This window comes from Thunnus maccoyii, chromosome 12 (assembly GCF_910596095.1).
Source record: "Thunnus maccoyii chromosome 12, fThuMac1.1, whole genome shotgun sequence".
Taxonomy (NCBI): Eukaryota; Metazoa; Chordata; class Actinopteri; order Scombriformes; family Scombridae; genus Thunnus; species Thunnus maccoyii.
In genome coordinates this window covers 18,956,190-18,980,525 of record NC_056544.1, presented here as the reverse complement: position 1 = coordinate 18,980,525, position 24,336 = coordinate 18,956,190, and the positions used below count along the sequence as shown (strand labels likewise).

Sequence of the window (24,336 nt, the reverse complement as noted above, 5' to 3'; positions counted from 1 at the left end):
GCATTTTTTGAGGCCAACAAAAGGGGAAGCAGTCCATCGCAAATGTTAATGCGCTGGGATCGACACTGGAGCAGGGAGAGATTAGAAATGTAGGGCTAAATCCAGTAGCTACAGTCAGTTCTTTAGTGGGTTTATATTTAATACTTAACTAGGCTGAAGTCAGCACTTTGGTGTTGGCCACCCACCCCTGTCGTTCCAATGGCTGATCAGCTCTGCTAGCTGGCTGGTTTCCCTCTATTTAAAGAGGGTTTCAAAAGAGATCTGTGATCCAGAAAAACTCTGCGCAGCCCTCACAGGTTACAGAAAACTGAAACACTGTTTTCTATATCTTTTTATCCAGGCAATTCCCAGGTAATCTACCTCCAATACAGTTCTGACAGATAAAAAAGAAACTATTTATTGATAATGATAGAGACAAAATAGAGAAATAAGTCAAAATCTAAGCATATGTCTTATTAAAGATCTATTTTACTACTGTGTTCACTGATAAACAGCCTTATAGAGAATATTTGTGTGTTGTCAAACCTTAGTGTCTGGATTAAAAGACCCGTCAATCATTTTTGGGGAGCGAAACCTGTTTTGAATTTTGGTTGAGAGGCATTTGCATCAAAGACTGCGCCTTTAACACATAGTGACTTATTATTTATGTAATGAACTGGCTCCGTTTTTTCCTGCATCATCATGAATCTTCCATCTCCATGTGCCATGTGCAGCTGCTGCCCCAGTAGTGCCAGAACTGAGCAGCGACATCGACACCAGTAACTTCGATGACATCGAGGAAGATCGGGGAGAAGAGGAGACCTTTCCGATACCAAAGGCCTTTGTGGGCAACCAGCTCCCCTTTGTAGGCTTCACTTACTACAGCAATCAGCAGTAAGTCCACCAGACGTTGCCGCATGGATGCAGAAGTGTCAATTTCATTCCATATGACACAAAATTGTCCACATAACAGCACATGTATCGAAACATAGGATTCTTAAAAATGTGTTCTGTTTTCCAGCCTTTCGCGCAGCTCCACCACCGCCACCACAAAAGCCAGTGACAAACGTAGCAGCTCCACAAAGGAAGACAAGAGTCATGTGAGTAAACGACTACAATTTTTTAAGCCTTTTGAGATGTAGAATATCTGCCAATGATCCATCTCCTCTGGTAACTTCTAATTCCCTTCATGGAGGAATCTGTGATATCTGTGTGTGTGTGTGTATGTGTGTATTTTCTAAGATTGTTGAATGTTTCTGTTTAGCTGGAGAACCTGCAGAAAAGAATCTACCAGCTGGAGGAACAGCTCCACAGTGAGATGCAGCTGAAGGATGAATTGGAGCAGAAATGCAGGTATGTAACGGGACATTTGTTCAAACACAAAAAAAAGGCTGCTGCTTACTCAGTAAAATTAAAGACAAGATGCAGTCTTTTTTTTTTTTGATCTAATAGAGCAGTTGGCATTTTTAAATGTGTGGCAGACAGGGCAGAAAATAGATAATAGCATTGCAGAAAGCTATGTGGAGAGGAGTTGAGTCGCTTGTGAACAGGAAATCTGACTTTTGCACGCAGCAACATACCTGAGATTTTTCATCATTTAACATCTTTGTGCAAGAAATCTTCCAAATATCTAAGTAGGTTTCTCAAACCCTGTTCTCCCCAGGACCTCGAACACCAAGATCGACAAGATCATGAAAGAACTGGACGAAGAGGTTAAACGTTGCTACCTTTTCTTTCTCAACATTCTTTTCACCAACACGTTATGAAATCACAATATTCGCTACTTTGATGATAATTAGATATGTCAATGGTTGGTTTGTTCCCGCCACGTCATAGCTGCTCTTTTGTTACCACAGGCAAACCTGAGGAAAAGTGCCGAGGCCAGCATGTCTCTGCTGGAGAAGGACAAAATCATGCTGCAGCACAGATTCACCGAGTACCAAAGAAAAGCTGACCAGGAGGCAGAGAAGAGACGCAATTTGGAGAACGAAGGTAAAGATAATGAGGTGCTGCTGGCGTATGATTCAGCCCTCTTCCAGTTAAAGTATAATTGCACAATGACGCTATGATACAGTCAGTATTTGAACATAGCGACGCTCTCATCTTCTCATTAACATTTGATCTGGCTAAGACAAATATTCCGGATGGATTACCTGGTATCCTGGTGTGACCTTCCACCCTGCTCACTGCTAACCTCACATCTAGTTAACTGTTAAACCGTGCACATGTCCATCTGACTTTCCCATTGACTTGCAACAGAAGACAACACTAAGTGGATTAAGAAGCATTTAAGCAGTTCGAATAGAAAACTTGATATAGTATGGCCAAACATTTGCATGTGCTAATGCTAAAAGGTTTTAATCGGGAATTTTGGGGATGGGATTTTGTTTTAGTTTGAAATAGGAGCTGAAATGAGGCCCAGTCTAACCCATTTCCTGACTGATTCTTTTGCAGTGTCAACTTTAAAGGAGCAGCTTGAAGATATGAGAAAGTTAAGCCAGAACTCTCAGGCCTCAAATGACAAGATTGCCCAGCTGCAGAATCAGGTATGTAGTTTAAATGCACACACACACACACACACACACACACACACAGTCAAGACTAGAGAAGATTCATTGACTGATATGATTTGTCATCTCACATCAAATAAAGAAAAGAGCAGTGCATCATCAAAATAATACGGAACAAGGGAATAGGAAATTCCCAGATGCTTTTCTACATCATACCTCAGTGTACTGATCATTAGGATGTATCCCTGGAGGAAAGCACATTAAATTTATATTTTCCCCTTCTGGTCCTCTCTGTTTTGATTGACAGCTGGAAGAGGCCAACGACCTCCTGCGGGCAGAGTCGGACACGGCAGCGAGACTGAGGAAGAGCCACACGGAGATGGCCAAGTCAATGAGCCAGTTGGAGACTTTGAACCGGGAGCTGCAGGAGAGGAGCCGCGCAGTAGACGGAGAGAAAGCCCAGCTGGAGAAGGAGCTCCTGCTTATTCAGAGCACCCTGGACTCAGAGAGGAGGAACTACAGCCAAGGCTCTGAGGAGATCAGGGAGCTGCAAGGTGACCCACTGACACAAAACACGAGGCTTAAGACCTGATTGTAAACGCAACTTCAGAAAAACAATGGCTAAAATCCACAACAGCATGACCAAATCACAGTTTGCATTAGAATATATTAGACCATCTCAGAGTGGTTCCAAATCACTCTGACGTTATTCTCTCTCTCTCATTCAAACATTTGGGATCCCTCATTCTCCCGTTGATATCAGGCATGCCCAAGCACTGACAACACCCACAGTATTCACATAAGTCTCTGGTTTATATGCCAGCAAGTTATCTTTTTAATAGGAAAGTCAGTGGAGGAAGGACATTGAAGTTATTTCCCAAAACAGTGATGAAAGTTTGGATATTGCAAACTGTGAAATATCTGTAAAAAAAAAAAAAATTCCAGTAAAAGTACCAGCTTCATATTTTAACACCATGTTTATTTGTCTTAATCTTTATCTTGACTTTTTCATCTTCTCTTATCAGTGAGGATGACAGGGCTGCAAGAGGACAACAAAAGCTTGAAGCTCAACCTTTCTAAAGTAGAGGCCGAACGCAAACAGGCCCAAGAGAGAAGCAATAACCTGGAGAAGGTATGCAATCAGTTCCAGTAGTCATAATTGTTTACCAAGTGTGTGTGTGCACATTTGCAAGACCTTCCAGTAGAGTAGTTTCTTACAATATGCGCTATGAGCCTGATTTGTAATATAAACAACGGCAGGTCCGATGTGGGGTGGGGTGTGATATTTCTAATGCGGACAGTTGCGTGTTCAGTTTGCTTCATGTTGTTTTTCCCTGCTCGTCACCCCCTCCCCCACAGGAAAAGAACAACCTGGAGATAGACCTGAACTACAAACTGAAGACCCTGCAGGAGCGTCTGGAGCAAGAACAGACCGAGCACAGGGTGACGCGGGCACAGCTCACCGACAAATATGAGTCTATTGAAGAAGCCAAATCAGCTGCCATGAATGGTATGCCCGTCCTATGTCAGAGCATGCCCTACTCCACCATTGTTCAACTCTGCTTTTTCCATTCGGTTAATAATGTTTTTCTTTCTTTCTAGGCATTATTGTACTTTGCCTTCTCACTTCCTTAATTTGCATCGCTTCTCCAACATTAGTTTATTTAACCTTTTCCTCACACCATCAGCCTCTTTCCTGCTCCGTCTTTCTTTTGTACTATCTAATCAGACTCACCTCCAGGGGGTTTTGGGTGGGAGGAATTTCTAGGAGTGTAAGCCAGTCAGCATGTCAGGACATTGTCTCGTTGCATATTAAAGCTGGACTGGAAAACAGTTTTTGCAATAGTGATGATCTGGCTAGATGATTTCTTACCTTTCACCTAGTGCATACTGGAAGAGACTCAAGCCCTTGCGTGTCAGTTTTCTTTCATGGCAAAGCTTACTGATTTATAATTATGACAAATTGTGAGAAAAATGCATCTTGGCTGGTTAATATGCATCTTTCTCCTTTTGTGAATTTAAAAGGAGCTACCAGCTTATAACTGTTTCTGAGACATTTTTTAAATGATCTCAACACATCTTCATGTTTCTATTTCTCCATCCACACTTATATTTTTGTATACTATGTGTTGAGTCAAGTAGAGGTTACTGAATATCAAGTGATCAACGCATTCACATTCATTCATTTTGCTTGATACTCTGTCATTCGGCCGTAGAACAAAGAATTAACTCTTATTCCGTCTCTGTCCTCCCTCAGCTGTTCAGCAGAAGATGTCGGAGGAGAACGGAGCGAGGATGCGAGCGGAGAGCCGGGTAGTGGAGGTTGAGAAGCAGTGCTCGATGTTAGAGTTTGACCTCAAGCAGTCCGTGCAGAAGATGGAGCAGCTGATGAAGCAAAAGGAAAGGCTGGAAGACGAAGTAAGTAAAACCGCTTCCAAACACGGGAGACGTCTCAATCACTTTACCCGTAAAAAACTTCCTAAAACTCTTACACCTTCCTTCTCCAGGTGAAGAGTCTGCGGATACAGCTAGAACAGGATTCAAACAAGCGCGTCCAGGCCCAGAACGAGCTGAAGGGTCGCATGCAGGAGATCGACCGTCTCCGGTGTTCAGAGAAGCAGCTCAAACAGGAGATCAACACAGCACTAGAGAGTAAACGCTCCCTGGAGTTCCAGCTGGCACAGCTGACCAAGTGAGTGGTCTTCCTGCACTAGAATTTTACAATCAATCGATAACTTTTTGTTTTTTTCATGTAAAAGTTACATCTTGTCCATCCAAGACTACACTACCTACCTCACAGGAGACATTGTCTACATGTAATGTGAATAAAACAACCAGAATTGAAGTGAGAATAAACAGAATAAACACTTGTGTTATGTTTAAGAGACCAGGAAAATCTGAGGTTACTTATGCCATCCTGCCAGATTATTTTGACTCTGAAACAAACTGGCAGCTGCTCCAGCCAAGAGTTCTTATTTTCCGTTATTCCTTTACAGGCCAGTAATGCTCTTTGGAAGTCAAGGTGTCAATTGCCCTACAATTGCCTGCTATTTTCAAATAAGTACTATTATTCCAGCTTAAAGGGTGACTATGCCAAAGCTGCACTGCGACTGTGTTTACGCCACAGGATTAGGCTCCATCCACTCCAATGCTAATCCTCTGGCTAGCTCTGTAGCCAGTGCTGCTGGTTGTGATGCTAGTTTGCATTTTACTGTCGGGGCTTACTCAGAGGCTGGCTCTGTTTGCCTCGCTGAAATGATGTGTTGTTTTGAAAATGCTCAAACTTAAAAAAAAATTAGCTAGATACATGGATTTAATGAAGTATCTAATGCATATAGTTGATTTTTTTTTTTTCCCTTTTTTTTACCAGACAATACAGAGGTAACGAGGGACAGATGAGGGAACTTCAGGACCAGCTTGAGGCCGAACAGTATTTTTCTGTAAGTAAAAGTCTCCGTTCCCTTTTTATCTCTGCCCTCCTTATTCAGTGTGAAAGCTACTGACTAAACTATCTGTCTTTCCTTCTTTAGACGCTTTACAAAACTCAGGTCAAGGAACTAAAAGAGGAGATCGAGGATAGGAACCGGCAGGTACAAGAGGCTCATAAAAAGGTGCAGGACTTGTGCAGTGAAAGGTAAGAGACTAAATATTATTTATACACATTGTAGCTAAGTAGAAGGACTCAAGTCCGTTACTCATATTTATAAATACCCAAATATTTATTAACCAGCTAAACTTTTTATGCCCTTTTTTTTTTGAGTTTTTATTATGGCCTGCTGGGGGGAAAAAAAGCTGAAGTGACAAGGTTACAAGTTTTTAAACTAACCTATAAAATTTGTTGTATCCTGTACAAAGGGACTCCCTGTCTGCCCAGCTGGATCTGACTGTGACCAAGGCTGAGTCAGAGCAGCTTGCCCGGGCGCTTCAGGAGGAGCAGTACTTCGAGCTCAGCCAAGAGAACAAGAAGACAGTAACTAGACATAAGCAGGAGATCGGGGAGAAGGAGTCTACTATTGCACGAGTAAGCAAACCTAAAATGTCTCTCTGAAGCTAGTTTTGAACATTCAGTACGATGACCTTATTCGATATATTTTATTGTCTCAACTTTGAGTGGAAAAAGTGATATTCAAATTTCACTGCAGCTTGAGGAATCCAATAAAACTCTGACCAAAGATGTGGAGAACCTCAGCAAAGAGAAGTCCGAGTTGAACGAGAAGCTTCGTACTCAGGAAGAAGGTATTTCCTGTTGTTTACCTCCATGTGTCCCATCTCTATATAATTTGGCTGTTGTACAAGCTAACCCTCTTCTCCCTTTCAGAGTATACAGCTCAGAAGGAAGAAATTACAAATGCAATCAAGGCCAACTATGAGAAGGTCCTCAATACAGAGCGTACACTGAAGACTCAGGTAAAGACGCATCTTTTTTTTAGTTAGACATTATTTGCAAACACTGTTCATGCGAGTGGAGAACGGTGGCTGATGCTTTCCAACTGTTTACCCACCTCACTCCGTCAGGCGGTGAACAAGCTGGCAGAGATCATGAACCGCAAGGACATGAAGCTGGACCAGAAGAAGAAGGGCAGTACCGCTGACCTGCGAAAGAAAGAGAAGGAGAACCGCAAGCTTCAGCTTGATCTCAACCAGGAGAAGGAGAAGTTCAACCACATGGCCATTAAGTATCAGAAGGAGTTGAGCGAGATGCAGGCGGTGAGTTAACATCTCAGCAAAACGGTATGATCATTCTAGAGTTTTCCTTGTTTTTAACTCTAATCTTGAGTCTTTGCTTACCGACAGCAACTGGCCGAGGAGTGCACATATCGCAACGAGCTGCAGATGCAGCTGGACAGTAAGGAGAGCGATATCGAGCAGCTCCGGGAGAAACTCAACGACCTGCAACAGCGCATGGATAACTCTAGCGTCACCAGCTTGCAGACAGACGAGACAGACAGCAACATCGCAGGTAGGGTTATCGCAGGGGGCTAACTGGACACTGCTGTCCCTACTTTTACTATGCAAGGCAGTCACAACAAGTCTGAAAAAAGTTTTGAAATCAAATTTAGTAGCATATGAATAACATATGAATAGTCAGGGAGCGGAATTACAGTAAAGTAGAAATATTGTACGAAAATTATTTAAGGGGTCTTGAAATTATTGCTGTTTTGCGCATAATTTTTACATATGTTGTACCTTGTGGAGCCAGAAAGCAGCTCTCTAACACACACTCAAACTGTGTATGTCCAATATGTAGCATTCATACTGTTTACCTGCTGGGTCTTAAAGTACCCAGCAGGTAGGAGACAAATGTCAGAGAGCAGTGTTTGAATTCCATGGTATTAAGATATTATAGCAGGTGTTTAATTGAACAGACTATTAAACAGGTGCCTTTTGGTTTTACATAAGGAGAAAGCAGAGACAATCTCTATTTAAAAAAAACAAACAACTGATTAACAATTGTTCAAAAATCATGATTTTAAACTCATGTTTTCCTCTAAACAAGCTCTAACACAAATATGAATATTTCTTGTTCTAGGTCTGTTTTCATGAATGCTGGTGTTTGTGGTTAAATCATTCTCTCTTTATTCCCCTCATGTCCAGTCGGTTCTCCTTGCTCTTCTTATCTTTGTAACTTCTATTCCTTTCTCTCTGTGAGTAACAAAGTGGACGAGCCCCGTTTGCCTGGCCTGTGCTGCAGCTGTCGTGTGTTTGTGTCTTTTTTTTTTTTCTTTTTTTTTTTTTTTTTTTCCTGGCCCCCAATTTTCTTAAGTATTCTTTTGCCAGAGGTGAGAAAACCATCTCTGTCGGGGGAAATGCAACACTTTTGAAAGAAGCCTGATAAGAGTGGGAGGAGCAAGTAGCTTTCAAAATCTGACCAATGAAATTCAAACATAACATAAATGATGTTATGTGATGATGCTTATTGTCAGGAGGTCAGCCCCAATGGTAAAGTAACCACACAAGATAAAAGGTTACCATCATACAACAGACTACACCCTGTGTGAGGTCTACCACAGCGCTCTCAACGCCTTTCAAAACGTGTCTCGAAACTGGAAAAAAAGACATTTTTAATTCATTGCACTGTGTGCTTCAAACACTTGTTACCGTTTTGTTGGCATGTTCACCTAGAAGTACTGCTCGTTTGGGCACGAAGACCTCCCTCACAATGACACATTTTAGTAGACAAAGCCCCTCTCTTAGTTCACCGTTCCCGTTTAGCTTGTGTTGTTTCAGCTGCATGCACTTTAGATATAATTTTAACACCGAATAATATCTACAGCCTACTGCACAGCTTTGTTTCTATGAAAGGAGTGAGTGATCAAGCTGTAATTGAAAGAAAATAAATACTAATTCTTACTGCAAAACTCTTATTACAGCGTTTTAAACTTAATTTGAAATGATAAAATCTTACATGCACTGTTAACATGCTGAAGTAAGGACTTACCCATGTCTAATGTTGTCCTCCTGCATGGAGAATCTGAACTCATCTCTTGTCACCTACTCCGGTGCAGTTACCCTAACGCTGGCAGGAACTCCCTGAAGGGGTTCACACTGTGTTTTGAAACAGTTACCCTATGACCTTTGTCACTTGACTTTTTGTTTTTTTGTTGTTTTTTTTCCCCCAGTTGAGTTTGGATTTAATCACTGCATGGCCTCTTTTCCCACAGTGCCTTTTAAGACACAGGATGTATTTGTAACTATTTTTCACATCTGGGCTGCTTTTCAGAATCCAGATTGGAGGGTTGGCTGTCTATTCCTAACCGCGCTAATATCAAGCGATACGGATGGAAGAAGCAGGTATTTTCGTGTTCATTTTGTGTTTCCTCTGTTCACCTGCATTCTTGTTCAACTTTGTTATGCTGCCATAACACATGCAGCCAAACCCCTCGAGGGCAGTATCAGTCTTCCTCTCATTGTCTTTTCAATATTTGCAGTATGTGGTGGTGAGCAGCAAGAAGATTCTGTTCTACAACGATGAGCAGGATAAGGAACAGTCCAACCCTTCGATGGTACTAGATATCGAGTAAGTATTTCTCAATCAAAAATTTAGCTGCTGCAAGAAAAGGAGTCACCACAGAGGTCGTGTTGCACATTGCATGTTGTTGTGTTTACAGGTTTAGTAGTGCTGGTATGTTTTCTGGTATGTAATTGCAAATTTTGTGCCATCTTGTGCAGCAAACTGTTTCACGTCAGACCAGTCACACAGGGAGACGTGTACCGAGCTGAGACAGAAGAGATTCCAAGGATATTCCAGGTAGGAGGCTCCTTCCTGTCCCGGATTCTCTAGATTGACATATTTCTATCCAGCCTGGACTTCTGACGTCAAAACGTCAAGTCATATTCTGTGAATAAACATTTCCGCTCAGCTTGAGCAACACTTCTGCTAAGGCAGATTTTTTCTGACGAGGTGCTCCCTTTCTGTCCGTATTTAGATCCTGTATGCCAACGAGGGAGAGTGCAGGAAGGAGGCGGACATGGAGACGGTCCCTCAGGGCGACAAGACCAACTGTCTCCCCCACAAAGGCCACGAGTTCATCCCCACGCTATATCACTTCCCTTCCAACTGCGAGGCATGCGCCAAGCCTTTGTGGCATGTCTTCAAGCCGCCTCCGGCCCTGGAGTGTCGCCGCTGCCACGTCAAGTGCCACAAGGACCACCTCGACAAAAAGGAGGATGTTATTGCTCCTTGCAAAGGTAACGTGTTAACAGTCCTGTCCTAAGAATGTGAGCTATCTATGTGAGAAACATGAGAATGAAAGAAAATTTCGTCGATAAATCAATTAGTCGATATTTATTGTTTTCCTCTCCTATGGTTTTCTTAGACTTCTATGACAGTAATTGTGATGGGCTTTGTTTTTTTTTGTTTTTTTTTACTATTTTCCTGACGTTTTATCGACCAAACAGGAAAATAATCGTCCGATTAACTGAATGAAAATCATCAGTTGCAGCCCTGTTATAAAGACTGCAGTCATAATTTGGTTGTGCAGCCTTGAAATAATCAAAAGAAAAAGCAAAAATGCCAAAAAAAAATTCTGGTTCGAGCTTCTCAAATGTGATGATTTGCTGTTTTTCTTTGTCATATATGACAAATAATTGAATATCATCAGGATTTGGAGTGTTACTAAGAAAAAACAACCAAATTGAAGACATCACCGTGGCCTCTAAGAAGTTGTGAATAAACATTTCTTAGACTAAACGACTACTCAAGAAAATAATCATCAGATGAATCAATAATGAAAATAATGGTTAATTGCAGCCCTACTTGAAATGCAAGTTAGTTTACGGTCATATTAGTCTGTTTGAGTTCATTCTTGATCTGCAACACATTATGCTACATCCCCTCCACAGTAAACTACGATGTGACCTCTGCCCGGGACATGCTCCTGCTGGCTCTGACCCAAGATGAGCAGAAGAAATGGATTGGCCACCTTGGAAAGAAGATTCCTAAGACCCCACCATCCACATTTTCAAGAGCCTCACCTCGTACTATGTCCACTCGCTCCGGACCGAACCAGTCCTTCCGCAAGAACCCTAAAAGCAATACAGGAAAGCTGAGGTAACTTGACAATTTGGGACTAATTATTTGCTAAGATTTTTTCTTTTACTGTGATTTTGTATTAATATATTTTTCCCCAAACACTATAATGTTCAAATGGCTATAGATAAGTGCATGACATATAATAAGGCACGGTTTAGAATACTATTTAAAGGAGTAAGTGAGGGTGTGCTTAAGTCAGAAGTCTTATTTTATCCCATGTGGTGGGCTGAGATGTGGTCAAGTCAGTCACATGACCTGCTGTTTGTCTCCTGTGTTGTAGCAGAGCGCAGTCCAGCCTCCAAGCAGCAGACACAACATCCAGCACTTGTTGACAGGAACTTCTTCAGAAAGTGTTGATGTTTTTTTTTAGACTTTGTCTACAGATTTAAACTCGTCTATTTATTAATTGTGTTCCTGGGTGTTTCTAACACGAGACACTTCTTGGTTGGTTGGTTGACTCCTGGGCTCTTTTCCAGTTGACACTTGGGATTCTTGTTTTTCTAATTGGCACTAATAATGTGTTGTTGGGTTCAGTAACTAACTTATGGACTTACTAGACATCCCTGCTTAGAATTTACTCCACTTAAAGGATTTTTATATCACCTGTCAAACATGATGCAAAGGTGTTAATGGTGTTGCATTGTCTGTAAACCAGCATTCCTGTTGTATGTTGACTTAAAATGGGCTACTAACCAAGGTAAACATAATTTTGTCTTTCTTTTACTGGACACCTGTCTCTGTTCTTTCTTTCAGCTAACCGTCTGAACCATTGGATTCTTTTCTGGACTCTATACTTTCCCTCCTCCCCCCTTCCTCATCCTCAAAAAAAAATGGAGAAACTTGTATTATGTAGAAAATTCGGTTAAAAAAAAAAAAAAAAAAGAAAATATCAGAAAATAACCAGCGCTGGAAAATTACAAAACATGTCAGACACAAGGCATCATGGACATTAAGAGGCCTGATACCCCCCACCCCCCACCTCCTCAGCCCTCTCACATCCTCGAGATAAAACATCCATCTACACAAAGTTGCAGCTCTCCATTTCTACCAGAAGATGGCACAGTCGTCTTGAAAGATGGACAGAGGAGAGATGGAGGGACTCATGTTATGGAGGCATTCTGTGTTTCATATCATTTGACAGTTCTGATGGAAATCGGAAGGTAAAAGGGGGTTTTGCTGGGACTTCTGCAAGTATGTGTTCAGTTAAAGGTACTGTCATACAGGGATTGCAGATCTGCAGTGAGTGGTTGTGTCTCAGGGGTGGAAAAATGAATATCTATTTTGTAATTTTCTCTCCCCTTCTGACAGAGACTCAAGTTAAATGTAAGCATACTTCTGTTTTCAGCTAACAAAAATGACTGATGCCTTCATCAAATGTCTCTGGCCTTTTTGCCTTTATTCTTATTATTCAGCAAGTCAGTTATCAGGGTTGGGACAGAGTATTGGGACATGAGTATTAGATGTTTTGAGTATTGAGTGAGGAGCATGCAAGATCATCATTTAAATCTATGCATTATTTTTATTATTATAATTATTTTTATTGCTCCAAGCCATACGGAAACCTCCATTGTAATGGCATATAGGAGTGCTAAAACTTAATTGACTTTTTTTCTGTTTATTTGGTACATTGTCTCTGTAATATTATTTTCTTGTATTGTTTTTTTTTTTTCTTTTTGTAATGTATTGCCTTACATTGATTCATAGATAAATGGTTCAAAAGGAAAACATTAAGTTAACAAATGTAAAACTGCACTGTTTGAATTGTAAATTATTTGTAGAAGACTAAACAGGTGTAGCATTTGGCCCACCTAGTGCCTTAATGTTTGGATATTGATTTTACTGCCATATCTGTTTTTTTTTTTTTTTCTTTCTCCAAAACAAGACAAATCTTAACTCTTCCAGCATTTATTTTTTAAGAAATCGCCACACATTCGTGGTTTTATCGAAACTTACTTTCTGTGGTTTGAGTATATAAAATATATATATTAGATTACCTCTTTATGGACACATTGCAATAGAGTTAGAGTGTAAAAACAAAGTCCCCAGACTCAGTTCATATCATTTGACAAATTTCGGGATGGTGTACCTTAAAGCGAGGCCTACCTGTGTCAATGATTGTCTGTTAACAATTACAAGTTGTTTCTCTAACACGGTAATGTCCCGTTAATGCAAACCCCCCCACAGTGTATATAATGAGAGAGACATAAGGATTATGGAATACCTCCGCAATCTTTTTATTTGTAACTTTTTTGTTCAGTTAAAAAAAAGCACTGGAACTATGATCTACTCTTGTCTTGGATAATTTGCATGGTTAATTGCATTGGAGTCCGCACTGATAGATATGTCAATAAACATATCTTTATCATTCATTGTATGCTCAGTTTTTATTACAGATTGTACATCATGACTTTATTTTGATCAGGCTAAACATGGATGCATCACATCTCAAGGCTGGATTACCAACTTGGCTAAATTGTCAAGTGTCCCAGATCCCCATAAGTTCAGGGGCACCAGACTTACTGTGTGTAAGCTTTTTTGCGCTAATTTAATTTTGTATGGGAATATGCAATGTATATCAAGTAACTTTACATAAAGGTTTTAAGGAGGATTCTTCTTCTCTAATCTTTAAGCCCTGTCTGAAGACAGGGCCCTTTGTCAAAATGTAGTTTTAAGACCTTCATTATTGCACATTTGTTCATATGTGTTACATATTTCTAAATAAAAATGTGTGTGTAATCAAATTACCACACATAATATCCCAGCATAGAAAAATTGCACAACTGTACTGTATATACTGTACTTGGAGGAACAGGGTCTTATTGGGAGTATTATTATATGTTATTATGAATTAACCTCACAGGTTAATTCATCTCCGTGGTGCACAGAAATAAAAAGACTCAGTTGGGTTTTTTATATTGTGGTTGGAAAACTATCACCTGTCCTGAGTGTTGTAGACAAAGTAAAAAAATAAAAACGCAGGTTCAAACCTTTTTGCGCTCAACAGAAGGAAGCAATTCAATTGGCCAGAATTAGACGCAAACGACAACGAGCGGGTTTCAGGCTTCACAAAGGTGAGCAAAGTCACTTCAGCTAGTTTAATACTGTTTAACGAAGGAATGAGACCAATCACACACTTGTTTCATCATCACAAAACCTGCAGCATGTCAATAATTGCACACTCAAAGTTCTGCCATTCGTCCCCCCCTTCATCGGATTTGAACAGTGTATATGTTCAGGAGATAGTGCAGGGCGTCTTCAGTGAGTTTAATTGGTATTTCTTAAAAGCATCTTGAGTTATGAGCAAATAGGCCACGCCCACTTGCACCAATCAATATGGCACTTCAGATTTTGGTTAATACCATGGTTTATACTTGCCCTCAGAGCGTTCACACCAATTTTGGGGAAATTCTGTCCATTGGGTTTTCCTATTCCCTATCACGGACTGAAGTTATGTACCAAATAGGGATGTACTAAGAGCCCAGTATTTGTATCTATCTTTGTATTTGTATTCGACTTAAAGTGGAAATAGGTGTAAAAACCCAATTTCTGTTTTTATTACACTTTTAATTTTAGGATATTAAAGTGTTACAATAAGTGTTCATGAATAAACTATCTTACAAAGGAGGTCCCCACACCAGGTCTCAAACTCATCTCCCAGATCGTAGACGACTGTGCTGACTACTGAGCTAAAACAACATGCATCGCAGATGTGCGGACAGACCTCTACTTATTTATACACCCATAACACAGAGACAGCACGGCGTGTAATGTGTAGGGAAGAACTTCAAAGGCGGTTCTTGCTTTGCACTTTTAATTTATTGCCTATTTTTTACAACTTAACTTTGTGGAAAGGAGAAGGGGAACAGGTTATGGAGTGTCCCTTGAGAGCACTTTGCATGTGTCAGTAGCTCAGCTTTATCTCTGAAGAACACCCCCAACTCTGGGAGTGATAAGGATAAGGATGATGCAAATAAGGAAATGTGCATCATGTAGCAGGTGGATGTGACTCCCTTTTTTGAGACCTGCTGATAGACATAACAGTGGAGCAGAGGAGAGAGACTGAGATAGCAATGTAACTGACCTGCGCGCTGGTATTTGACATGTTTTTTTTTTCTTCCTGAAAACAAATAATCTTAAAAATATTTGTATGAAATAAATATTTGTAAAAATCCCACTATTTGTGCTTTGCTGAATAACATATTTGGATTTGGGCACACCCCTAGTCACAAAGATTTATGATGAGTGGACAAATGGTTAATGAGTTATGGCCAATATTCTCTAAGCCCTGCCCTTTGTGAAGATATTTTGGTTGGTGACGGCCATGTTTTTCGACTGAGGCTGCTCATTTATAATAGAAATGTGTATTTCAGTCCTGCAATGCTGTATACCCTATATGTACAGATGGGTGAAAAATTAAAGGAAAAACCGATACAGGCCAGAATGCTTGACTCCTACAGTGAGGGGATCTGGTACATCTATTATGCTTTGGGGGGCATTTTGCTGGCATGGTTTGGGTCTACTTGTCCCCTTAGAAGGAAGGGTCACTTCAAATCATTACAAAGTTGTTCTGAGTCATCGCCTTTATCCTATGATGAAACATTTCTATCCTGATGGGAGTGGTGTCTTCCAGGATGACAATGCCCCAATTCACAGGGCACAAGGGGTCACTGAATGGTTTGATGAGTATGAAAATTATGTGAATCATATGTTATGGCCTTCGCAGTCTCCAGATCTCAACCCAATTGAACATCTATGAGAGATTTTGGACTGACGTGTTAGACAGCGCTCTCCACCACCATCATCAAAACATCAAATTAGGGAATATCTTTTGGAAGAATGATGTTCATCCCTCCAGTGGAGTTCAGAAACTTGTAGAATCAATGCCCAGGCTGAGGCACACCATTATGGTCCAAGAGGCTTTTTCTGTAGAGCACATTGAACTGGACTTGTGTGAGAAATTTCAAGTCAATCAGACATAGGTGCTGTGGCCTTTCTAAAATTGAATTTTTGGGCCTTAATTACAGCGCCACCATCTGGCCGATTGGGCTCATATTTCTGGGGAAGCACATGCACATAATTTCCAGTTATTGGGCCATGTTTCATTGTTTTTGCTCATTCCAGCTCATGGCAATTTGAGCTGCAGCAGAAGACAAATAATAAGAATAAGAATAAGAATAAGAATAAGAATAAGAATAAGAATAAGAATAAGAATAAGAATAATTATCTAGCACAAATACAGAGGGGTTCTGTCCCTTTGAGATTTGAACCCTAAAAATAGCTCTGCCTCTCATAAATTTTGTGTCTGTAAATGAGCTGAGCAGGGAGAATCAGGGTGTGTATAGTCTGGCTGCATCAGGATGACTAGCAGATGTCGGAGCGCATCGATAAGTTCTCAGCGTGTTGTTGCAGCGTCATTCTGTTTGAATGAAGTTCAGATTGAGAACTAGCCAACTCTTCATTCGCGCCCCGGTGGACTGAAACAGGAAAAAACAAAGGAGTTGAGGAAATAAAAGGTTGCCAAATATGCCGGTGTTTACAGGTAAGGTGATATTTTAATACAACAAATTCACTGCCATGGAGAAATGTGACAAAAACACGAAGCTTTACACGTGTTTTAGTGAAGCAGCGTAAATTACATTTTAGCGTGTTAGCTTAGTTAGCTTTAGCATAATATGCAGTTAGCTCTCTCAGCCTTGTTAGGCCACTGGTGGAGCTATTACAAAAACACAATATTTAGAGACAGTGAAACACGCAAAACTGATACACTGCTTTAAATGTGTCACTGTTGGTTGTAGGATTTTAAGGTGTGTTTTTTTTCCGAGCTGGCTGCGTAACGCTAACTGGCGTCTGACATAAACCAGAAAGCAGCTACTGTCGCTAACTGTCAGCTAGCTGGGCTAGCCGAGTAACAGTTTATAGCAAAGACGGTTTAACTGCTTATTTAAAAGCCACTGTTTGTCAACTTTACGCATTTAATATAGTCGTATCCGTTTCAGTTTGAGCTATTTGCATGTCTAAATATGTATAAGTATTGAAAAGCACTGAATCACTGCCTCTACTAGCACGGCTATCAAAGCTAGCCAAATCATGAGTGTACACTTCCTAAGCTTTTTTTTTAACAGTTGCAGCTAGTTGGGCACCAAAAATGTATATAGGACATGAATTTGTCGTTTTAGCATGACAGTACTGTGACGAATCAGTTGTTTAAAATCAGCAGCCAAACAACTGGATGTATGTTATTATCCTGCACTTTAGCTCGACAGTCAGTTGGACTGTCTGATAGCTGACTAGATGCTGTGTCATACATGGCAGCAGTTTGTTAATGTTTGTCACAACCTGGGAGGCTAACACATGATCCTGTACTGTTTGTTTTTTTTCAATCTTTCAGTAAATGTGAAATGGGGCAAAGAGAAGTTTGATGCTGTAGAGCTGAACACTGAGGAGCCACCCATGGTTTTCAAGGCTCAGCTCTTCGCTCTGACAGGAGTCCAGCCAGACAGACAGAAGGTCATGGTGAAGGGAGGCACTCTGAAGGTACTCATGTAAACAAGTGCATGTCAACAAATCATTGCACTTTAGGTTCTGTGTTACTGAGGGGTTGTGTCGATTTTTCTATTTCGTGATGGGATCGTCAGCAAATCCAATGAAAAAGACCAAAATCAATAATGAATTGTTCTAACAAATATTGTCTACGTAGCCTGAGCCCAGAAACAGCATATTCCTCTGTGCTATTGTCCAAAAACGATTTAAAACATTTCAGTGAGTCACACTGTTGCACCGTGTGACATTTTCCTTCATCAGGATGTACGTGGACATTGTATGCATGGACTACCTGAAAGCAGATGTGTATTTCAGTATGTGGCGTCAAACTGTGGAGTTCAAATGTTTAAAGAAATAATAATTAGACAGTATGAAGTTGACAGGTAATGGCTCTCCTTAGTTGGTGAATTATAGTATATGGCATTTGATGTTGTTTATCTGTTATTGACATACCCATCTGTTTCTATTGTTTATGTTTTGAGTAAGGTGCAGGCAAAATGAGATTTTCTTCTCCCCGCTCCTTTTCGGTCATGGAATGTGTACAAAGAAATTGAGTTGTTTTGTTTGGGAATCACGTTTTCTTTTCTGGAGCTGCGCATTCATTATAATTTATTTTGGCATCCTAATTAGTCAGTTGAGCACCAAATGTGGATTAATCTACAGATGAGAATATTCCCAGACAAATGCAGTATGAGTAGTTTTTGCTAAAAACATCTGTGCCTAGCTATCATTAAAAAAGCCTTATTTTAATATATATATTTGTGGCCCTTTTTAAATTCTACATTTTTAGTTGGAATAAAAGGGATTGGGGCTGAAAGACAGCCTAATGCATTTTTGGCTTTGGTCTTTTCATGGGATTTGTTATGTAACATACAGAAAATCACCTGCCTTACCCTTTTTAACAGTTTTTTTTTTCTGGATCTAATCAGTGTCTCATCTCCATTTTAGGACGATGAATGGGGGAACATTAAACTGAAAAATGTGAGTATTTTAAGCCTAGTTTGGAGTCATATAAAGAGAAGCTCTTTGTTTAGAGAGCTATACCAACAGTTAGAGCAAATGTGTTTGTGATTTGCTGTGTATTTCTGTTCTTTAAGGGGATGACTCTGCTGATGATGGGTTCAGCAGATGCCCTGCCTGAGGAGCCTGCTGTCAGGCCCATGTTTGTAGAGGACATGACTGAGGAGCAGCTGGCCTCAGCGGTGAGTAAGCCTGAAAATTACCAGCATGTCTAAAACAAATATGGTGATTGTTGCTTTCCGTGCTGACGTGGCCACTTCCACCTGGTTTCCTCAATGTGATGTTTACCAAGTAGAAAACCTAATAAGTTAAATAAACAATATATCTCCCTTCTAAGTTTTTTAGAAGCATTTGTGTGGCTCAGAGAGAAATTAGGCTGCAGCCAGCAAGGTGTCACGAATTTATGCCAGTGTTTACATTTTTTTTTTACTGAGGAGGAGGAGGAGTGCACCAATCACAAGGTGCAATATCAATTACAAACTGCTGTGTCACTTGATACTGTGCTGATGTTTGGTCTACAGATTCCTCTCAGTTAGGATATTGTCAGCTCCTTATTGCAGAGTTGTGTTTTAAAGGGGATGAGAGTAGCTGATTGGAGTGCCAGTGATGATGCCAGCTTTTTTGATGGAGCACTTGAATCTGTTACTTGCAACCTGGAACTTACCCAATCCTTCGTCATTTTCAGATGGAGCTACCTTGTGGGCTGACAAACTTGGGCAACACCTGTTACATGAACGCCACAGTGCAGTGTCTGCGCTCTGTGCCAGAGCTCAAAACTGCTCTCAGAAGGTGGGTTTTTCCTGCTAATATTAGGTCTTAGTATACAATAAATATGCTATGATGGTCTATACTTAAATGATTTACTTTCCCTGCTTTTTGTATTACATTGTTTTTGTGGCTCTGGTCCAGCTGAAATCATCTGTCTCCCTCTACAGGTACTCAGGTGCTCTGCGATCTTCAGGGGCAAATGCACCATCACAGTACATCACAGCAGGTATGTGGCATAATGGACTGATGCTGAAATCATACAGTCTTAAATTATATGTCTTAAACTTGCTATTACTGTTGCATGCAAAAACTAACGCGCATGTATCCTTGCACCCTCAGCCCTTCGTGACTTATATGAGACCATGGACAAGACCTCGTCCAGCCTCCCACCCATTATTTTGCTGCAGTTCCTTCACATGGCCTTTCCACAGTTTGCTGAGAAGGGAGATCAGGGACAGTACCTCCAGCAGGTAAGCAACTCTTCACTGCAATACGCACCTTACAGATTTATCAACGACTTTGAATGAAATGTCAACTCAACATCTCACATCTTGGTTTGCTTATTTTCTTGTTCTCTCAGGATGCCAATGAGTGCTGGCTGCAGATGATGAGAGTTCTTCAGCAAAAGTTGGAGCCACTAGAGCCAGAGACTCCCATGGAGGTAAACCCTAATGTTCTTTTTTTTAAACTTGTTTTATAATGAAAGGATGATTATGTATCTGATAAGTTGAGGAAAAATAATATACTCCATTTTTACTTTTTGTCTTGTTTAGACTGACTCTGAGAGCGGAGCTGCCTCCGCCTCTGCGAAGAAGAATTTCATCGACCAGTATTTCGGCGTAGAATTTGAAACTACGTATCCTTGCAGCATGTGTTTGTTAATTGCATCTTTCTACTTTTTATTTTTTGTTTGAATAGTAGGGACTGACTCTAAATATTTAAGTCACAGAGAGCAATTTGCAGTGCCATAGTTGTGTTCAAATGACCCAGTGAAGGTCTCCCAGCAGTGTGGCGTAACTCTGCCAAGTTTTTCTTAACTCTTCTGTTAAGTATGAAATGCACAGAGTCCGAGGAGGAGGAGCCAATCAAGGGCAAAGAAAGCCAGCTCCAGCTCAGTTGCTTCATCAACCAAGAAGTCAAATACCTTGCAACAGGACTAAGGCTAGTATGTATCAGACCAAAAAAAGTATTTTCTTCAGGCAGAGGACTTAATAAGCTGTCATGCACCTTTAGGTTTCTCGGATATTTAAAACTATACTTGGATGCTTGTCCAGGTCAAGTCTGAGTGAACATATGAACAACTGGCACATGGTTAGTTTGTCTCCATAGCAACAGGGATCTAATCATGTCTCTGCCTTTTTTTTCTTTCTCCAGAGACTGCAGGAAGAAATAACAAAAATGTCTCCATCCTTGGAGAGAAATGCTCTGTACATAAAATCTGTAAGTTTTTTTTCCCCCCCGTAACTTCTCTTGCACAACTAAAAGAAATGGTCTATCTACTGCTAAAATTGCAAACTTCTGTTTAAAATTTTTCTTCTCCTCTACTTCCCGCCAGTCAAAACTCAGCCGTCTCCCTGCCTACTTGACTGTTCAGATGGTCCGTTTTTTCTACAAAGAGAAAGAGTCTGTCAATGCAAAAGTCCTTAAGGTTTGTCTTGAGCCCCCGTCATTTCTCATTTGTACCAAGGTTCATTTTAAAAGGTCGCTGGATGCTTAGTCTGAAACAACATTGTCCATATTATAGGATGTCAAGTTCCCACTCATGCTGGATGTCTATGAGCTGTGCACCCCAGAGCTCCAGGAGAAAATGCTGCCAGTCAGGTCAAAGTTTAAGGAGATCGAGGACATGAAGCTAGAGAAACAGCAGCAGAAGGTAACACAGATCTATAGTTGTTTTTTCTTTTGCAGTATACAAGCTCTCATGTGGATGTTTAATATAATTTACATTTCTGTACAACAACTCACTTTTTTTTTTCTTTTTTTTTTAAAATTGTATAGCCGGTGAAAAAGCCAGGTGCAGTGAAAGAGGTGAAGCACGAGCCTTTCTCATTCCCTGAAGGTATGTTGTTGCATGTCACTGACATCCACCACACACTTAAGCACTTTCTAAAAGATCTGTCATCTTTTTTTCATAACTGGCTAAATGTAAAATGCGATGATATATTTTAACATCAACAGTAGAGATTGTTAGAAGCAAATTCATTTTCTCTCTCTAAAATATGAAAAGTCAACATCAGGGGCCAGATGCATAAACCATGCATAAACCATGCATACGCCATTTCCTGCACATAACCTGGTATTTATAAACACAGAATGTGTGCACCTCTCACATTCTTCAGACCAGGCGTACACATGTTTTTCTAAAGTGAACTGAGGGCGATGTGATGTGTTAGAGATGAAGTTTAAGTTAAAAGATGGAATGTTTTAGTAAAACATTGTTTAGGTTGATGACCAGCTGCGGTGATTGCAGTGTGATTGTTTTTTGCATTTACACAGAGATTTGTAAAATGCCAATCAAAGGTGCATTTATTAAGGTGACATTGATTAATTACTTTGTGTGATTAATTTTATCATTCTTTGAATTTACACAAGAGTCAACATTTCATTTTGCTGTTAATATTTTTTATTTTATGCTTAGTTGTGTTACACTTTGTAAAGTCGGTTTAGATATGAGTGCTGCAAACTATGATTACATTACTGAGATATCCCTGCTGACGATGGTTTACAGTCCATGTGATGAATTAACGATATGGACGCTATGAAGAGCTACACAGCTGTTCTTAACGGTTGTCCATAATGACAGCTGTTCTGCTGTTTGAGAACCTCGCTGGTGCAACACAATCAGTGAAACAGCACTTTTCTTTCCAGTTTCTTTCATTGATAGCTGTACAGACTGGTGCGGCAGACCATCATGTTGATATGGAAACAGCTAGTTTAGGGTGTGTCTTCATCCATTAATGGCTAATTGTGGAAGTGAAAATGAGGCTTGTGCACGTGCGCCCAGTTCCTAAATGACTGAGATGTACAAAACAGAACCATGTGAACGCACAGCCTCATAAATTTGACAAAAAGAATGCATACGCATATTTCTGGCTTTGTGTGTACACACAGTTTTAGTCATGAAAATACAGAGTTATATGCATTTGGCACCAGGTTTGTATCAGTTCTCCAGATCCATGAAACGGCTTGTGTTTAGATTTTAGCATTTGTAACCAATTTTTAACATATTTTATTTTTATCATACAAAAATTAACTCATATTTTGTATGAGTATCGACTCATACAAAATAATCCCTCTCAATCATCACTTATGACCCGCTAGAAGTGTGTGGCCGTGCACTTATCTGCAGAGACTCTGCCCTCTGCCTGTATTTTCTTATTGTCTTGTTATTTTGTTGTGTTGGGGGTGCTTCTGGGTTTCAACCTTTGGGCAGTGGGTGTGTAGCCCCCAGCCAATAACAGCGCGCAGGGTGTGAGGTCAGGACTCGTAGTGTAGCAACCAGGTTACATCGATGTCTCCGTTGCTGTCCTCTGGGTGGGGCTGAACTACACACACGCAGAGCAGAGAGGCTATAGCAGACAGGATGAAGCTCTACATTCACACGAATGGTTGAATGGTTCATGGTTCTGTGAGCATGTTTATTTCTGCTTTAGAACGTAACTGCTGTGAAACAATCAGAAAATAATGTTTTATTTATCTGATTCATGGCTTTGTTCTCACCAGTGCCGCTCGCTCTCTTCATTAAGTCTCACTCAACCACCGCTGCTATCTACTATTTTAATAATCGAATCATCATTAGTCACTTTTTTTTAAGGAAGAAGAAAAAAAATTGCGGTTGCAGGTCCTCAAGTGTGAGGATTTTAAATTTTAATGTGTCATACATGATAGTAAACTGAGTATCTTTGGATTTTGGATTGTTGTTTGGGAGAAAACAAGACATTTAAAGGAATTATAACACCCTTTTTTCCTGCAGACCTTGGTTCCAACAACAGCGGCTACTACGACCTGCAAGGCGTGCTGACACATCAAGGCCGCTCTAGCTCATCAGGTCACTATGTAGGATGGGTCAAAAGGAAAGAAGGTAACTACAGTTGTCTCACATTATTAGGCATATTAGCATTGTGTCATGACAGATGTTCAGGAACTTAATGTTTCCTCTCTTCCCTTTGATTTCTCTTTGACAGATGAGTGGGTCAAGTTTGATGATGACAAGGTGAGTGTGGTGTCTCCAGAGGATATCCTGCGACTGTCCGGCGGCGGAGATTGGCATATAGCATACGTTCTACTGTACGGCCCCCGGCGGCTGGAAATACTTGAAGAGGAACAGTAGCTGTGGAAGATTTCCTAGAAGACAAAGACGTCATCCAACACACATACAAATTGCCATTTCCAAGCACTGTCTGCATAGATGTGCAATAAAACTGGTGTCTTTAAAAATTTGATGACCTTAATTTTTTTTTTGTTTGTTTTTTGTAACCAACATGGATGCTTGTAAATCAATCTGTCAAATGGTGTTAAATATTCAACAATAGTGGGCTTTGAAAATGGAGATATGACGAGAAGCAATCTCTGGACTGGATCCTTGAAAGAGGTTTTTAAGTCTAGCTCTGCAGTTTCAGTAAATGTTTTATACACATTGTATATTTTTTAAAGCCTTTGATAAGGTGCTCATATCATTAAAGCAAAGTATTTCTCTTTAGTCACGTATTCAACTTATAAAAAAAAAATGCCTAGCCAAGCTTTTGTCCTTGACATTCTGGCTTGTATCTTCTCAGATGTATTATGGAGATTTCCACTTAACACTGTAAAGACTTGCCCTTGTTCACCTGTTGGACTTCTGGGAAATTTGGGTTCAATCTCAGGTCTTTTGTTAAGTGCTTGGCTTGCACCATCTCCTGGAATTGTTCTCTAATGTATCGACAGATGAGAAAACTTCACTAATGCTCTTTTGAGGGAAGTGTGTGAGGAGCTAGGTCAGAACAGGTT

The 24,336-nt window shown here is 40.4% G+C and overlaps 2 protein-coding genes across 3 annotated transcripts in view; both read left to right on the top strand.

The window, feature by feature from the left end:
• Window positions 1-13,391, top strand: part of rock1 (Rho-associated, coiled-coil containing protein kinase 1) — a 30,949-nt gene extending 17,558 nt beyond the window's left edge. The window contains exons 10-33 of one of the 2 annotated variants that reach the window (XM_042428895.1): window positions 714-873; window positions 1,001-1,079; window positions 1,244-1,332; window positions 1,643-1,691; window positions 1,836-1,971; window positions 2,434-2,525; window positions 2,797-3,043; window positions 3,515-3,621; window positions 3,849-3,999; window positions 4,747-4,907; window positions 4,997-5,181; window positions 5,860-5,929; window positions 6,020-6,123; window positions 6,345-6,510; window positions 6,632-6,725; window positions 6,808-6,896; window positions 7,005-7,196; window positions 7,284-7,449; window positions 9,211-9,281; window positions 9,419-9,507; window positions 9,660-9,738; window positions 9,917-10,178; window positions 10,833-11,040; window positions 11,776-13,391. In XM_042428895.1, the coding sequence (XP_042284829.1) occupies window positions 714-873; window positions 1,001-1,079; window positions 1,244-1,332; window positions 1,643-1,691; window positions 1,836-1,971; window positions 2,434-2,525; window positions 2,797-3,043; window positions 3,515-3,621; window positions 3,849-3,999; window positions 4,747-4,907; window positions 4,997-5,181; window positions 5,860-5,929; window positions 6,020-6,123; window positions 6,345-6,510; window positions 6,632-6,725; window positions 6,808-6,896; window positions 7,005-7,196; window positions 7,284-7,449; window positions 9,211-9,281; window positions 9,419-9,507; window positions 9,660-9,738; window positions 9,917-10,178; window positions 10,833-11,040; window positions 11,776-11,779 (3,050 nt within the window). In that variant the 3' untranslated portion in view covers window positions 11,780-13,391. The other variant, XM_042428894.1, reaches the window with a different exon arrangement.
• A 2,965-nt stretch (window positions 13,392-16,356) lies between these two features.
• Window positions 16,357-23,790, top strand: usp14 (ubiquitin specific peptidase 14 (tRNA-guanine transglycosylase)). The gene is made up of 16 exons (XM_042429169.1): window positions 16,357-16,561; window positions 17,411-17,556; window positions 18,511-18,543; window positions 18,660-18,764; window positions 19,268-19,371; window positions 19,518-19,576; window positions 19,690-19,820; window positions 19,931-20,011; window positions 20,124-20,206; window positions 20,401-20,515; window positions 20,725-20,790; window positions 20,906-20,998; window positions 21,095-21,223; window positions 21,349-21,409; window positions 23,324-23,431; window positions 23,535-23,790. The coding sequence occupies exons 1-16, from the start codon at window positions 16,546-16,548 to the stop codon at window positions 23,678-23,680; spliced, it is 1,476 nt and encodes a 491-aa protein (XP_042285103.1). The 5' UTR covers window positions 16,357-16,545; the 3' UTR covers window positions 23,681-23,790.
• Window positions 23,791-24,336: the final 546 nt, after the last annotated feature.